General features: G+C 43.7%; 1 protein-coding gene across 3 annotated transcripts in view; it reads left to right on the top strand.

Annotated features, from left to right (window-relative positions):
- The window catches only part of abca4b (ATP-binding cassette, sub-family A (ABC1), member 4b), a 173,075-nt gene that overhangs the window by 127,433 nt on the left and 28,058 nt on the right, over positions 1–17,584 (top strand). For all 3 annotated transcript variants that reach the window (XM_072273476.1, XM_072273475.1, XM_072273477.1), the window contains 6 exons: positions 3,378–3,472; positions 3,650–3,682; positions 6,864–6,969; positions 9,160–9,234; positions 10,242–10,411; positions 11,364–11,541. In XM_072273476.1, coding sequence (XP_072129577.1) covers positions 3,378–3,472; positions 3,650–3,682; positions 6,864–6,969; positions 9,160–9,234; positions 10,242–10,411; positions 11,364–11,541 — 657 coding nt within the window. The remainder of the gene's footprint in view (positions 1–3,377; positions 3,473–3,649; positions 3,683–6,863; positions 6,970–9,159; positions 9,235–10,241; positions 10,412–11,363; positions 11,542–17,584) is intronic.

Genomic DNA, 17,584 nt, shown 5'->3' with positions numbered 1-17,584 from the left:
AATTCTCTACCTAAGAGGCCATGGAGGGAGTGTCACTGAGCGCGGCAGACATTGGGCCAGCTGACAACATGCTGGAGGAGCTCAACAGGTCAAGCAGCATCTGTGGGAGGAAGGAAATTGTCAATGTTTCATGTTAAAACCCTGTACCGGGATAGAGCCCCAGCCCTGCATTTCACACTCCCTGAGTACAAATATTGATGGGTTTTAGTTGGCAAGGAAATCAAGGGATATATAGTTAATGCAGGAGAATTTAAAAGATAGTACTGAATGCAAAACAGGCACACCAGGCTAAATATCTTATGCCTGATTCTATTTCTTATGTTCTTATAGGAGATTGAGCGAGTTAGGCCTTTTCTGTGTGAAGTGAAGGGGGGTGAGAGGTGGCCTGATAGAGGTGTACAAGATGATAAGGAGCATAGATCGAGTGGGCATCCTGCACCTTTCCCTCCAGGGTGGAAATTCTCATACAGGAGGGCATAATTTTAAGGGAATTGGAGGAAAGTCTAGGGGGGTTGTCAGAAGTAGTTTTATTTTACACAGCAAGTGATAAGTGTGCAAAACACTCACCTCGGGTCATGGTAGAAGCAGATACATTAGAGAGATTCAAGAGACTCTTTGATAGGCATGTGGACAAAAGAAAAAATGGAGGGCGATTTGGGAGGAAAACATTGGATTCTTCTCGGAGTAGTTAAGAGATTGGCACAACATTGTGGGCCAAAAGACCTGTACTATGAAACCTGGACTGTTTACAGAAAGTAACTCAAAACACTGGTCAGTGGCCACCAACATTGTCTCCACAAAGCCCTCCAGAATACAAGCAGAATATGTGAGTTAATATTAGTGACCTTTCCATACCATCATCCCTGGTAGTGAGATGCCAATTAAACTCAGCCAGCTCTGACTGGCAGGCCACCTACACACCAGGCTCTCTGAACAGACACTGGACTCCAAGCTCCACCACAGCAAGAGTTTACCAAATGATTCAACAATGTTCTCAAAGCCTCCTTTTGGGGCACAAATCCCAAATGACGTGGTGACCCATGACCCTTTAATTGAACAGGGAATGTTTACGGCAGTGTTGATAACCTCAGTCCCTTTGTTAGGAGTGACAGTAGCCTGATATAATAGGGTGAATGAGTACTACCTCCTAATCTGTGCACCCACTTTTCCCCTTTAGCACCTCCTGCCCCATTGGTTGCAGAATCAGTGGGTCCAACATTGGCCCCAGAACACTCAGAACTGAGCATTTACAGGCAATTAGTCAGCCAACACTTGGAGTATTGTGAGCAGTTTTGGGCCTCTTATCTAGGAAAGAGTGTACTGGCATTGGAGAGGGTCCAGTGAAGGTTTATGAGAATGATACTGGAATGCAAGGGTTAATGCATGAGGAGCGTTTGAGGCTCTGGCGCTGTACTCACTGGAGTTTGGAAGAATGAGGGGGGATCTCTTTGAAAGCTATCCAATATTGGAAATTCCAGATAGAGTGGATGTGGAGAGAATGTTTCCTATAGTGGGGAAATCTAGGACTGGGGGGTATAGCCTCCAAATACAAGGTCAGAGGTGAGGAGGAATCTCTTTAGCCCAGAGCCTGGTGACTCTGTGGAACTCATTGTCACAGATGGCTGTGGAGACCAAGTTATTTGGTATATTTAAAGTGGATGCCAATGGTTTCTTTATAAGTTACCTAGAGAAGGCAGGAGAATGGGGTTGAGAGGGAAAATAAATCAGCCATGATGGAATGGTGGAGCAGACCCAATGGGCAGAATATCCTAATTCCACTCCTATGTGTAATTGGAGTGGAAACATATCATCTTCAACCTCAAACAACTGCTTAAGATATTTGAATGTGGGTGTGTATCAGTCTGTGTCTGTGTTATGTTATTACAGAGTCCTGATGAAACATTACTTGCAGATTAAAACAATATACAGTTCATTGTCGGCATATAATTATAGCTGGAAAATTAACTGGTCCAAGATGATCGTACTTATGTGTATACGTGTCTGTAAGTGAATCTCCATCTGTGCATGTGATTTTGCTGTTGTTAGAATGAAATAAACAGTAGGTGGGAAAGGGGATTCAGAATCAGTTTCATTATCACTGATATCTGTCATGAAATGTGTTGTTTTGTGGCAGCAGTACAGTGTAAGACATAGAAATGACTATAAGTCACAGTAATAAATAATCAGAGCAAAAGAGGAATAACAGCTCCTATTCATGGGCTCATGCACCGTTCAGAGTTCTGATGGTGGAGGGAAAGGTGCTGCTCCTGAAACATTGAATATGGGTGCTCAGCCTTAGCCACGACGGTAGTAATGAGAAATGGGAGTGCCCTGGATGGTGAGGCTCCTTAACGATGGGTGGCACCTCTCCAGCCCCACCCAAGGCACCACCTCCTGATGGTGTCCTCGATGGTGGGGAGGGATCTGCCCTTGATGGATTGAGTCTACAATCCTCCACAGCCTCTTCCAATCCTACGCATTGGAGTCTCAGTACCAGGTGGTACCATACAATTGTAGAAATTTCATCCATTATAACAATATCTCATAAACTGCTTGGAGCTTAATTCTGTTAACAAAAAAACAGTAATTTAGTTTCAGTTTTTTAATGTGGCAGCCTATTTTAATGTTAATATTCAATTCAAATTTAATTGTCATTCAACCATACATGAAAACCTGTGAATATAGCCAAATGAGACAGCGTTACTCTGGAGCTAAAGTATAAGGCACAGTGCAACAGACACACAGGACAAAGCACATACAGGACAGCAAACTTGTAAGATACAGCCATGCAAAAAGATCTGCACACAGAACTCTGCAGTCGACCACAATACAGCTTGTCTTCTGCAGAATGAAGGTTGGGGGAGGGGGGGCAGCACCAATTCCGGCCTAGATGCCGTGCTACACCACCCCTGGTGGAGCACCCCAGCTCTGACACCTCTCTCCTGGCAGTTGTAAACAGGCAACACCCTGGCTTGAGGCCTAGTCTTTGCTACGACCGAGGGCACACAGCAGCTCCCACGCCGTCCGCCAATAAATCAGTGAATTGAACTTGCAGCATTCAACATTAACAATGTCCAAAAGGGTCTTGTGACCACAAGCCACTCACTATCAGATTGTAAGGCTCCATCGACTCAGGCAGCAGCACGATGCACAGCTCCTTGGTTTTGTCCGCCAACGAGCAACTCACTGATGAGGTAGACCTGCAGTACTTTAAGTCTTTAATGTCTAGCAGGATTTTCCAATCATGAAAAATATGGTTAAAAAGGACAATAGCGCCTTTTGTTGACCTGCAGCAGCCTCTGTGATCGAACGTGCCACAGTCTGACTGGAACAAATCTTAGCCTTTGACACAAATTAAGTTGCTCTCTCCATTTCAGAGGGTCCAGAGCTCGACAGACATTCTGCAGAATCTCACTCAAAGGAACATATCGGATTTCCTGGTTAAAACATACCCCAAATTGATAAAGAGCAGGTAGGACTCGTTCTACATGCCGTCAGGCTTCTGCACATTCAGAACTTAGTATTCGTAAACAATATCATTGTCCGAGTAACACGCTCTTACCCGAATTAAAAGTGTCTAGTTCTCACCTCAGAGGATTTCTGATCATTTCGAATATTTAATCATTCTGCCTTTGTTTGTGTTCTTCAGCATGCAGAGCAAGTACTGGGTGAATGAACGCAGGTATGGAACCAGTTTAACCAATATACAGTAAATCCTAAGTGTTTGATATATGGAACTGAGATGAGAAAAACATAAAGTTAATGTGCTATATCCAACGTCCTGTAAAACCAGGGGTTTTAAGTGTTGTGGTGGGGTTTTTCTGTGCTTTCCTGCCCCAATAACTTTATTCCACAAAGTGAAGTTTAAAAAATCACGATAATGAATTGTTTCTGCCCTCAAAGATGCACTCCAGCCCTAGTGGTGCTCTTCAAAGTTCAAAGTTTGAAGTTCAAAGTAAATTTCTTTTCAAGTATGTGTACTGAATGTTACCTTGAGAGTCAGTTTCTTCAGGTTCAAGTTTAATTGTCATTCAACCAAATGTGATTCCCTATGAATACAGCCAAATGAAACAGTGATACTCTGGGCTCAAAGTGCAAAACACAGTACCAACAGTCACACACAGCACAAGGCACATGTAACGCATATAAACTAGCAGTAAAATACAGTCACACAAAAAAATCTATAGCCCAAGTTCCTGAGTCCATGAATATTGCAGCAGTCTGCAGTCAAACACAATCCAGCTTGTCTTCTGCTAAGTGAACACTGGGGGCAGCACCGATTCCAGCATGGATGCTGTGTCACACCACCTCCTCCACTTTGATGGAGTGCCCAACTCCAATGCCTCACTCTGGCTGGCTGAAAGCATGCGGCGCCTTGGCTTGAAGCCTAGTCCTCGCCACGACCGAGGTCCCACAGCTCCTCTGCCATCTGCCAATAAACCAGTGAATCAGACTTGCAACATTCCACATTAACAATGTCCAACAAGGTCCACAGCTCCCCCGCCATCCGCCAATAAACCAGTGAATCGGACTTGCAGCATTCCACATTAACAATGTCCAACAAGGTCCACAGCTCCCCCGCCATCCGCCAATAAACCAGTGAATCAGACTTGCAGCATTCCACATTAACAATGTCCAACAAGGTCTTGTGATCACAAGAAAGGTGACCAAGACGATCACTCCCTGTTAGACTGCACACTTCTTTTACACACCAACTTCACTCTGTTGCAGATAGCATCACAGTCCTCATCAAATCCAGATCCTTCAGCTTCTCCACCAATGAGCAACTTGCTGATTGGGTAGACCTACAGTACCTTAAATTCTTAATGTCCAGCGAGGTCGTGCAATTGCAAAAAATACGTTTGATAAAGGGAATATCAGCTTGGGTTGACCCCTTAGAAGCCCTTGTGACATCTTACTAGAAGTCATCTTGTTGGCACTTAGAGGAAAAAAACTAAAGAAATGCAATTGAATCTTTGAAAAAACATACATAAGCAAAGACTGACAAGCAACCAATATGCAAAAGAAGACAAACTGTGGAAATAATACTGAGAACATGGGTTGTAAAATCCATAAAAGTGAGTCTGTAGGTTGTGGAATCAGTTCAGAGCTGAGGTGAGTGAAATTATTCATGCCAGTTCTGGAGCCTGATGGTTGTAGGGTAATAATTGTTCCAGAACCTCGTAGTGTGGGTCCTAAGTCTTCCATACCTGCCCAATAGAAGTAGCAAGAAGAGAGCATGGCCTAGTTGATGGAGGTCTTTGATGATGGATGCTGCTTTCCTGTGACTGCGCTCCACATCAGTGTACTCAATGGTGGGGAGAGTTTTATGGGTGACGGACTGAGCTGTATCCACTGCTCTCTGTGGTCTTTTCCATTCCTGGGCATTGGTGTTTCTGTACCAAGCCGAGATGGATACTCTCCACTGTACATCTTTAGAAGTTTGTCAATGCTTCCAAGTCATGGGCTAGACCTCCAGTGTATTGTTGGACATTGAGTTCTCTGTCTCCATTTCACCCAGTCACAAACCTGCCTTGGAAAAGGGGCAGGCAGTCAGAATGAACAGACTTCTGATGCCCTGTTGCTTAGAACTGTAAGTGGTCACCTTGTTCAGACCCAGGAGCTGTCAGATGAATAGATCCCCAGACCAGCCCAACCTTCTCTGCTCCAAGTGCTCAGAGATCAGATCAGCTTAAGTGCAGCTAAAACCTGAGAAGCAGTCTCTTTAAGGACCCAAACGTAATCTACAATCTCCTTCCCACCATATAGTTGTGGAGCACAAATCTCTCCAGGCCAGAGAACTGCAGGCAGCCTAGAAGCGAGCCTATTTAAATATATATTTTAAAAGTTTTTTTTGTCTCTGCTTTAAGCTATTTGGTCCTGTTGAAATACTCCTTGTTGGCTAAAACAATTCACAGCGCTTAAGGTGACCCCACTCTGGACCATCTCCAATACCAGCACATCTTTTCTAAAGATAAGGGGCCCAGAACTCCAAGTGCTGTCTCACCAAGGCCTTATAAAGCTTAAGCAGGATTGATTGCCTACACGTAATTGCCCTTGTCTAGAGGTGGAGGTCACCCCTTGAAGCACTGCATTTCGTTTAGTGAAATGAGTCCCATAATTCGGCAGTCAGCCCAGTTTCAATGAAGAAAAGACATCATATTTCTGAGTCCAGATCCCCCGTGACCTGGAGGGCAATCTGGAGTTAATGCTGTTTCCATGCTCTCGTGGGGAGACAAATGCTTTACCTGGGCGGTGTATAGGTTGGTCATGGCCTCGCGTAGAGCGAGCATTACATACTCTGTTTGGTGTCATGGTGAAACAAATGCTTTAGCTGGAGGGATGGACGTCGCCTTGTGTAGAATTAACATTGCATACATGGATGGTAGAGGTATGGAAGGCCATGGCCCTGGTGCAGTTTGATGGGAGTAGGCAGTTTAAATGGCTCAGCAGGGACTAGATGGGCTGAAGGGCCTGTTTCTGTGCTTTACTTTTCTATGACTCTATGCCTCTGTACCCTGTTAAATGTCAAGGAGAAGCAACTGGGGCGGGTTGGTCATCGCCTCGTGTAGAGTGAACATTACTCACCCTGTTGGCCCAAGCTTGAATGTTATCCAGATGCTGCTGAGCACTGACATCTTCTCTTAATTTTCTGATGGCTGTAAAGAGAACTGAGCATTGTGCAATCTTTGTGAAATATCCACACAATGACCTTTTGAAAAAGAACAGGTCACCAAATCTGGTAGGGGTGAGGGTGTTGTCCTGAGTAACTCATGCAGCGAAGCCCTGAGTCTGAGGTGACAGACCTACTTCTCGTTGTTGTTTCTGCATTCACTTGATGTGTGGCTGTTTCATCACTCCAGGTATGGCGGGATCTCCATCGGAGGAGAACTTCCAGGTCTACCCGTCAACCATAAACAGATAAGCAGCTTTTTCACCCAGCTGGGCCGCCTGCTGAATATCACTGGGGTAGGCTGCTCAAACCTTCATTTTCTACCTTTGCAAAGTAGCTAGTTGCTCGGCCTAGTTCAGTGGTTAATTGTATTACACTTCACATGATGTGGTTTACCGAAGTGAAGGAAGTTGTAACTGATCAACACTACTCTTTTAGTCAGTTCCCTTGCAATCAGAAACTAATCCTCAACTATTTCCCTGCTCCTGACCACCCCTCCCATCCTATCATTTCGGATCTCCCCCTCCCCCTCCTTCCTTCAATCTCTAGCTCTTCTTTCAGTTGTCCTGACGAAGGGTCTCAGCCTGAAACGTCGACTGTACCTCTTCCTAGAGATGCTGCCTGGCCTGCTGCGTTCACCAGCACTTTTGTGTGTGTGTTGCTTCCGTTTATCCAGATTTCCTTTGACAGATAAAATAGCCTCAACTCAGCAAATTCACTACAGCTATTCACATACTGTGGTGGGACTAAAACTAGTAGTCATGAGTTAGGGTGAAAGGTGAAAATTTTTAAGGGTAACATTTTTTTTTGATTAATTGAAGATTGATTGACTGAGATACAGTGCAGAATAAGCCCTTCCAGCCCTTCGAACCACACCGCCCAGCAATCCGACTTCATCCTAGCCTAATCACAGGACAATTTACAATGAATGACTGACTAACCTACCAACTGGTAGGTCTTCGGACTGTGGGAGGACACTGGAGCTCCTGGAGCCATGCATTCACGGGTAGAACATACAAACTCCTTACAGGCAGTGGCAAGAATTGAACCCGGGTTGCTGGTACTGTAAAGCATTGTGCTAGGCCACAACGCTACCGTGTCGCCAATGAGGGGAAATCTCTTCACTCAGAGAGTTGTGAGAGTGTGGAGCAAGCTTCCAGCACAAGTGGTGCATGTGAGCTTGATTTCAACATTTAACGCAACTTGGATAGGTACATGGATGGTAGGGGTATGGAGGTCTATGACACCAGTACAGGGCAATGAGTAAAGGCAGTTTAAATGGTTCAACACAGACAAGATGGGCCGAAAGGCCTGTTTCTGTGTTGTTTTTCTCAATGACTCTATGATACCATCTCCAGTAAAAGCAATACACTGGTTAATGGAACAATGAATAAAAATTAATATAATAATCTCCAGTGGGTTCTTAATATTTTACTGCTCAGCTGTCAGATGATCTTCCATTTGGGTTTAGATATTAAATAATGCCTGGCTCAGTTATGAATTAATTAATGCAACAGAGAAGCCAACCTAGTACCTCCCTGCTTTCCAGAGACACTGAATCAATTAAATGACTTTGTCAAAGAAAGATGACAATAAAATTATGAACTTCTCTTCACATATTTGATAATCCACATAAACAGTAAACAACCAGCAGCATTTTAGTACTAAATTAAAGAAGGCGCTTTGGCTGATGTAACTAGCTGATGGAATAATTCAAATGTCATATTGGCATTACTTGGAGCCAACATCACCAAAAGCACAATAGGGTTAAAGTTTATTTTGAGATACAGGACCTTCTGGCCTAATGAGCCCGCACCACCCAAATACAACCACGTATCCAATCAACCTACCAACCAGTATGTCTTCAGAATGTGAGAAGATATTGGAGAACCTAAAGGACACCCACACCGCCCGAAGGAGAACATACTGTCCCCTCACAGACAGCGGCAGAACTGAGCCTGTGTCAGCGGCTCAGCGATTGTGTCACGTCACCCCAAACTTGTCAGTGTTAGTTCACTGTTCAGGATTTTGTAAGGCTGATGGAGTTGACAGTTTTGGATATGAAGTCTATTATTTGGTGATGATCACGTTATTTTAGCCAACGAGTTCGCTGACCTTCCGAAACCTTATCTTGTGGGCCATCTGATCTTCTTTTCCTCTCTTACCTTCTCCGGTGAAGTGTTGTAGTTGCAAAGGATGTAAGCATGTCCCTCTAATGTACAAGGTTTAAAAGCTCACCGCATACATACACCTGAATGCAGTTTATCTCCAAATGAAGAGGGAAAAGATGCCCTTCATTGTTCAGTAAGTTTCTAGATAGGACCAAAGAGCAAGGCCATCCTGTAGCATTCAGAGGATATTTCCATGCTTCATTGCTCCCTCTAGTGGTACAAAGATACAGCTTCTTCCATCCAATTCTTGCTGCAATGTTCAAGTTGAATTCCTGGTCATATTATTCAATTAATTGATTTTTTTTTTTGCGCTAGGGCAATACTACACAGATGGTGTATAGTAATCTGAATGATTTCCTTAAGTATTTGGAGACTGAAGAAAATATCAAGGTGAGTCGCAAAACCTGAAATGAAGACCACAAAGTTCTTTTTGCTGCGCTCGTATCTTTTGTAGCGGCCAATTCTAAAAAAAAATGATTGCCGCTGCTGGCAACCACCATGAATTTGTTATACTTGTATAACGCGCCCTCAGCTCCAATAATGATTGTCCCAAAAGTTGAAGAAAGTTATTCGATCCTTTATTCACAATTAGCAAACATATCATCTAGAAGCGATGAAATTTCAGCGTACTTAAGCATAATTGAGCATAACTAAGCAGTCAACAAAAGATATGACCTCAGCTCCAAACCACCATGAACAAAGCTTTTATTCCATGGCAGATTGTAACATCGTAATCAGCGAGCTGTTTGCTTTCGTTGGTCTCCCCACCCGCTGTGAAATTGTGACACCTCTCTGTCCCTTGTTATGGAGAGAGAGAGAGAGAGAAAGAGCCTGTAGCATGTTGAATTGTCAGATGAACAATTGTTTTTGTTGGACTGCAAATCATGGTCTCTGTTTGGGGGCTTTGCTGTTGCTTGTTTGGTGGGTGCTGAAATAAGTGGGGGAGGGTTGACACTTCGCTGCTGCTTGTGCGTTGGGGGGAGAGGGGTGCTTGGGGATCCAACGCTTTTCTGTCAGTCATTCCCTTCTGTTTTCATGGACGTCTGTGAAGAGTAAGAATTTCAGGTTGCATACTGTATACATTCTCTGATATTAAATGGAACCATTGAGCACAGAATACAAAGCAGGTGGAGAAGAGATGCATGGCTTCTACATTTTTGATGCAATAGTTTGCTTTGTCTGTTCTGTGTAATGTGTGCACACCAGTCTGTGGTAAGACTCATACTGTTTGCCATGTGGATAAAGAGCAACTGGATACCTCAAGAATCTGACGTAAAACTAAACCCTGCATGAAAACATCTGACCTCGTTTAGGATTTTGTTTATAACCGGAAAGTACAAAACTGATGCTTGCTCTCCTGTCAGGAGTTGTGACTCCCTAACATATATCTATTCCAGGTGTGGTTCAATAACAAAGGTTGGCACGCCATGGTTGCCTTCACGAATGTGGCCAACAATGCAATTCTTCGGGTGAACCTTCCCAAACAACATCATGCAGAGGACTATGGCATTACCGTCATCAATCATCCGCTCAACCTCACAAAGGAGCAGCTTTCAGAGGTGACAGTGTAAGTGGGTGAGCGCCGAGGCCACATTTATTGAGCGACACCTGACCATCTCTGTTAGTCACGGGAGTAGGCCATTCTCAACTCCACATTCTCACCAACCCCAGTGATCTTTCATCTTCTTGCTCATCAGGAATTTACTTCAAAAATATTCAGACAGCACAACTTAGACCGTAAGACCACAAGACATACGATCAAAATTAGGCCATTTGGCCCATGGAGTCTGCTCTGCTATTCAATCATGGCTGATCCTTTTTTATCCCTCCTCAGCCCCACACCCCAGCTGAGGAGAATTCTCCAAAAACTCATAACCCTCTGAGAGGAATAAAAGTTGCTTCATCACAACTTGAAATGGGTAACCCTCACTTTTAAACAGAATCAAGATTTAATACTTGCTACCACTTAGTAATTTTGAGATTTGCAAAGCATCCTCTGAAACCTCTGAAAGCATCACCTATAAAGCAATCAATGGCACGGTACCATAGCGGTTAGCATAAAGTTATTACAGAACCAGTGACCTGGGTTAAATTCCATTCGCTGTCTGTAAGGAGTTTATATGCTGCCCCTGTGGCCATGAAGGTTTTCTCCGGGTGCTCCAATTTCCTCCCACGTTCCAAAGGTCTGCGGGTTAGTAGTTAAATTGGCCACATGTGTGTAATTGGGCAGCACAGGCTCACTGGGCTGGAGGGCCCGTTACTGAGCTGTATCTCTAAATGAAAATTAAGTAAGTTTTCACTAACTGCAGGGGAAGAATATCCAGTAAGTCTTTTTTTGGAGGTGTTGGCCCAGTGGTGAACGATAGCCAGGAGTCTAAAAAGGTAGATGGGCAAGAAAGGCCTGGGACCGTGCTGCATCTCTATAAGGGCCTCTTTGAGTCTCCCTCCCTGTTATAATTGTACCAACTTTGCTGATGTTTCTTGCTGCCATTAACAGCAAATTGGACATGTGATTTCAGCCTTACTACTTCAGTGGATGCAGTGATTGCAATCAGCGTGGTCTTCGCCATGTCATTTGTCCCAGCCAGCTTTGCGATCTACCTGATACAGGAGAGGGTTTCGAATGCGAAGCACCTGCAGTTTGTCAGTGGAATGAGCTCAGCCACCTACTGGGTGTCCAACTTCATCTGGGACATGGTACGTCATAATCCACTGCTCAAAGGAAAAGTAGCAGCTGCTAATAATGTCCCTCACTTGAAACTGTCTTATAATACATGTCAAGTGTCTAAAATGTAATATAATTCAGTTACATAATAAAAATAGATCATTGCAATATGCCAACACCTAAATATATATTTATGATTTTGAGTTTCTAGAGCTGATAAGATAAAACCTTCAAACTCAAAGGATTCAGAGATACAAGTCAAGCACAGTTAACCTTTTTTAAAAAACGGTATTAAATAGGTTTAATTATAGTGCCTATAAAAAGTATTCTCCCTTCTTGGAAGTTTTCATGTTTTTTTGTTTTCCAACATTGAATCACAGTGGATTTAATTCGGCTTTTTTGACACTGATCAACAGAAAAAGACTCTTTTCGTGTCAAAGTGAAAACAGATCTCTAAAAAAGTGAGCTAAATTAATTACAAATATAAAACACAAAATAATTGTTTGCATAATTGCTCACCCCTTTCAAGTCAGTATTTAGTAAATGCACCTTTGGCAGTAATTACAGCTTTGAGTCTTTGTGGATGGGTCTCTACCAGCTTTGCACATCTGGACACTACAATTTTTCCCCATTCTTCTTTACAAAACTGCTCAATCTCTGTCAAATTGCATGGGGATCATGCATAAACAGCCCTTTTCAAATTCTCAATTAGATTAAGGTCTGGGTTCTGACTTGGCCACTCCAGGACATTAACTTTGTTGCTTTTAAGCCATTCCTCTCTAGCTTTGGCCTTATGCTTGGGGTCTTGCTAGAAAACAAATCTCCCAACTCACAGTTCTCTTGCAGACTGCATTAGGTTTCCCTCCAGGATTTCCCTCTAGTTTGCTGCATTCATTGTACCCTCTACCTTCTCAATCCTTCCAGGGCCTGCTGCAGTAAAGCATCCTCAGAGCATGATGCAGCCACCACCATGCCTCACGGTTGGGATGGTGTGTTTTTGATGATGTGTGATGTTTGGCTGATGCCAAAGATAGCATTTAGTCTGCTGGCCAGAAAGCTCAATTTTGGTTTCATCAGACCATAGAAACATCCAGCTGACTTCAGAGTCTCCCACATGCCTTCTGGTAAACTTCATGTGATTTCATGTGAGTTTTTTTCACAGTAGCTTTCTCTTTGCCACTCTCCCGCAAAGCTGTGACAGGTGAAGCACCCGGGCAACAGTTGCTGTATGTGCAGTCTCTCCCATATCAGCCACCGAAGCTTGTAACTCCTCCAGAGTTGTCATAGGTCTCTTGGTGGCCTCTCTCACTAGTCCCCTTCTTGCACAGTCACTCAGTTTTTGAGGATGGCCTGCTCTAGGCAGACTTACAGACTTTCCATTTCTTGATGATTGGCTGAACTGTACTCCGAGGGATACTCAGTGAGTTGGAAATTTCTTTGTATTCATATTCTTGAAAACTTCCAAGGGGCTGAATACTTTTACAGGCACAATACATTCAGCTTTCCTAAGTGGTTGGTTAATTGTTCCTTTTCTGATTATTGATTCCAGCATCATGTCAATAATAGATGTTAAACTAATTGGCCTGTAGTTCCCTGCTTTCTGGCTCTCTTCTGTTTTGCACAAGCGAGTCACCCTGGTTGTTTTCCAGTCTTCAGTAACCCTCCCAGATTTCGGTGTGATATTGAGTCATAGAACACAACAACACAGACACTGGCCCTTTGGTCTATCTAATCCATGCCAAACCATTAGTCTGCCTAGACCATCGACCTGCACCTGAACCATAGCACTCCATACCCCTCCCACCCATGTACCTTTCCAAAAATCTCTTAAATAATGAAATCAACCCTGCATCCACTACTTGTGCTGGCAGCTCGTTCCACACTCTCACCACCCACTGAGTGAAAAAGTCCCCCCCCCCCATGTTCCCTTAAACATCTCAACCTTCACCCTTAATCCATGATGTCTAGTTCTAGTCTCATCCAACTTCAGTGGAAAAAGCCTATCTATACCCCTCATAGTTTTGTATAACTCTATCAAATCTTCCCTCTATCTTTTCTACATTATAGGGATTAAAATTCTAACCTATTCAACCTTTCCTTAAGTCCCAGCGACAACCTTGCGAATTTTTTCTGCACTCTTTTGATCTTATTTACGTCCTTCCTGTAGGTAGGTGAGCAAAACTGCACACAATATTCCAAATCAGACCTCACCGATGTCTTATACAACTTCAGCATAACATCCCATCTCCTGTACTCAATATTTTGATCTATGAAGGCCAACATGCCAGAAACTGTCCTTATGACACTATCTACCTGTGACGCCACTTTCAAGGAATTATCTACTGCCAGATTCCTACCGCTCTGCTCAGTGCCCCATTGTTCACTGTGTAGGACCTACCCTGGTTAGTCCAACCGAAGTGCAACATCTCACAATTGTTTGTATTAAAATCGACCTGCCAATTTTCAGCCAATTTTTCCAGCTGGTCCAAATCCCGCTGCAAGCTTTGATAGCCTTCCTCATTTTCGACTATACCCTCATTCTTGGTGTCATCAGCAAATCTGCTGATCCAGCTTGCCACATTGTCATCCAAATCGTTGATATAGATGACAAACAGCAATGGTCCCAGCACCGGTCCCTCCAGCACACCGCTGGTCACAGGCCTCCAGTCAGAAAAGTAACCATCTACTACCACACTCTGGTTTCTTCCGCAAAGCCAATGTCTAATCCAATTTACTACCTCATCTTGAATGCATGCGAATGAACCTTCTTGACCAACCTCTCACGCTGACCTTGTCAAAGGCCTTTCTAAATCCATGTAGACTCCATCCACTGCCTTGCCTTCATCAATTTTCCTGTTAATTTCCTCAAAAAACTCTATAAGATTAGTTAGACCGGAGCTACCATGCAGAAAGCCATGCTGACTATCCTTAATCGGTCAATATCTATCCAAATACTTATATATCCGGTCCTTTGAATACCTTCCAATAACTGTCCTACAACTGATATCAGACTCACCAGCCTATAATTTCCTGATTTATTCTTAGAGCCTATCTTAACAACATTAGCTATCCTACAATCATCCGCAACCCACCCATGGCTAAGGATTTTTTATAATGAATACTTTGCTTCAGTGTTCGCTGTGGAAGACACTAGCAGTGTGCCAGATGTTGAAGGGTCTAAGGGAAGAGAAGTGAGTGCAGTTACTATTACAAGGGAGAAGGTGCTCAAAAGGTTAAAAGTCCTAGGGGTACGTAAGTCACCCGGACCAAATAAACTGCACCCTAGGGCTCTGAAAGAGGTAGCTGTAGAGACTGTGGAGGCATTAGTAATGATCTGTCAAAAATGTCTGGACTCTGGCATGGTGCCAGAGGACTGGAAAATTGCAAATGTCACTCCACTCTTTAAGAAAGATGGAAGGGAGCAGAAAGGAAATTATAGACCAGTTAACCTGACCTCAGTGGTTGGGAAGATGTTGGAATCAATTGTTAAGGATGAGGTTATGGAGTACTTGGTGACACAGGACAAGATAGTACAAAGCCAACATGGTTTCCTTAAGGGAAAATCTTGCCTGACGAGCCTGTTGGAATTCTTTGAGGAGATTACATGTAGGATAGATAATGGGGGTGCAGTGGATGTTCTATATTTGGACTTTCAGAAGGCCTTTGACATGGTGCCACACGTGCGGCTGCTTACCAATTTAAGAGCCCATGGTATGACAGGAAAGTTACTGGCATGGTTAGAGCATTGGCTGATTGGTAGGAGGCAGTGACTGAGAATAAAAGGATGCTTTTCTGGTTGGCTGCCACGGGGTCGGTCAGTGTTGGGACTGTTTCTTTTTATGCTGTATATCAATGATTTAGATGATGGAATAACTGGCTTTGTTATCAAGTTTGCAGATGATATGAAGGTTGGTGGAGGGGCAGGTTGTGTTGAGGAAACAGGTAGGATGCAGGAGGACTTAGACAGATTAGGAGAACGGGCAAGAGAGTGGCAAATGGAATACAAGGTTATGAATTGCATGGTCACGCACTTTGGTAGTAGAAGTAAATGTGCAGACTATTTTCTAAACAGGGAGAAAATCCAAAATCTGAGCTGCAAAGGGACTTGGGAGCCCTTGTGCAGAACAACCTGAAGGTTAACTTGCAGGTTGAGTCGGTGGTGAGGAAGGCAAATGCTATGTTAGCGTTCATTTCAAGAGGTCTAGAATATAAGAACAGGGATGTGATGCTGAAGCTTTTTAAGGCACTGGTGAGGCCTCGCCTTAAGTATTGTGAACAGTTTTGTGCTCCTCATCTAAGAAAAGATGTGCTGGCATTGGAGAGGGTTCAGAGGAGGTTCACAAGGATGATTCCGGGAATAAAGGGGTTATCATAGAAGGATGAGAGAGGATCTCATTGAAACCTTTTGAATGTTAAAAGGCCTAGACAGAGTAGATGTGGAAAGGATGTTTCCCATGGTGGGGGAGTCTCGGACAAAAGGGCACAGCCTCAGATTAGAGGGGCATCCGTTTAAAACAGAGATGCGGAGAAATTTCTTTAGCCAGAGGATGGTGAAGTTGTGGAATTTGTTACCACAGGCAGCTGTGAAGGCCAGGTCGTTGGGTGTATTTAAGGAGGAAATTGATAGGTTCTTGATTTAGCATGGCATCAAATGTTATCAGGAGAAGGCTGGGGAGTGGGGCTGAAGAGGAGAGAAAAGGAGCCGCCATCATAGAATGGTGAAGCAGACGGCCTCATTCTGCTCCATGTCTTATGATCTTAAGTATCTCTGCTAGGGCCCCTGCACTGGCCTCCCACAAGGTCTGAGGGAACACCTTGGCAAGCCCTGGGGATTTATCCACCCTAATTTGCCTCAAGACAACAAGCACCACCTCCTCTGTAATCTGTATAAGGTCCGCGACCTCACTGCTGCTTTGCCTCATATCTACAGAATCTGTGTCCATCTTCCGGGTAAATACAGAAGCAAAAAAATCCATTTAAGATCTCCCCCATCTCCTTCAGCTCCGCACATAGATTACCAATCTAATCTTCCAGAGGATCAATTTTGACCGTTGTTATCCTTTTGCTCTTAATATATCTGTAGAAGCCCTTAGGATTCCCCTTTACCTTGACTGTTAGAGCACCTCATGTCTCTTTTATTCAACCGGATTTCCTTCCTAAGTGTTCTTTTACATTTCTTATACTCCTCAAGTGCCTCATTTGTTCCAAACTGTCTATGCCTTTGATGCACCTCCTTCTTTCTCTCAACCAGGGCCTCAATATTTCTCGAAACCAAGAATTCGTAAACCTAAACAACAGGAATTCTGCAGATGCTGGAAATTCAAGCAACACACATCAAAGTTGCTGGTGAACACAGCAGGCTAAGCAGCATCTGTAGGAAGAGGTGCAGTCGACGTTTCAGGCCGAGACCCTTCGTCAGGACGAAGGGTCTCGGCCTGAACCGTCGACTGCTCCTCTTCCTACAGATGCTGCTTGGCCTGCTGAATTCGTAAACCTGTTATCTTTGCCTTTTATTCCAACAGGTACATACAAACTCCTGTCAAAATTTTCACTTTTGAAGGCCACTCACTTAACAAGTACATCTTTGTCAGAAAATAATCTGTCCCAATCCACACCTGCCGGATCCTTTCTGATACCGTCAGTATTGGCCTTTCTCCAATTTGGAATCTCAACCCAAGGATCAGACCTATTCTTTCTCATAATTACCTTGAAACTAGTGGCATTCTGACCACTAGACACAAAGTGTTCCCTTACATAAACTTCTGTCACCTGCCCTGTCTCATTCCCTGATGGGAGATCTAGTATCGCCCTCTCTCTAGTTGGGACTTCTATGTACTGATTAAGGAAACTTTCCTGAACAGATTTGACAGACTCTATCCCATCTAGTCCTTTTACAGTATGGGAGTCCTAGCCAATATGTGGAGAGTTAAGATCACCTACTATCACAATCTTATGTTTCTTGCAACATTCTACGATCCCTCTACAAATTTACTCCTCTAAATCCAGCAGACTGTTGGTTGGTCTATAATATCATCCCAATAACATGGTCACGCCTTTATTATTCCACAGTTCTGC

Source organism: Mobula birostris, chromosome 12, assembly GCF_030028105.1.
Source record: "Mobula birostris isolate sMobBir1 chromosome 12, sMobBir1.hap1, whole genome shotgun sequence".
In the NCBI taxonomy this organism is placed as follows: domain Eukaryota; kingdom Metazoa; phylum Chordata; class Chondrichthyes; order Myliobatiformes; family Myliobatidae; genus Mobula; species Mobula birostris.
Note: the sequence above shows the minus strand (reverse complement) of the source record. Positions and strands in the feature narration are given on the sequence as shown.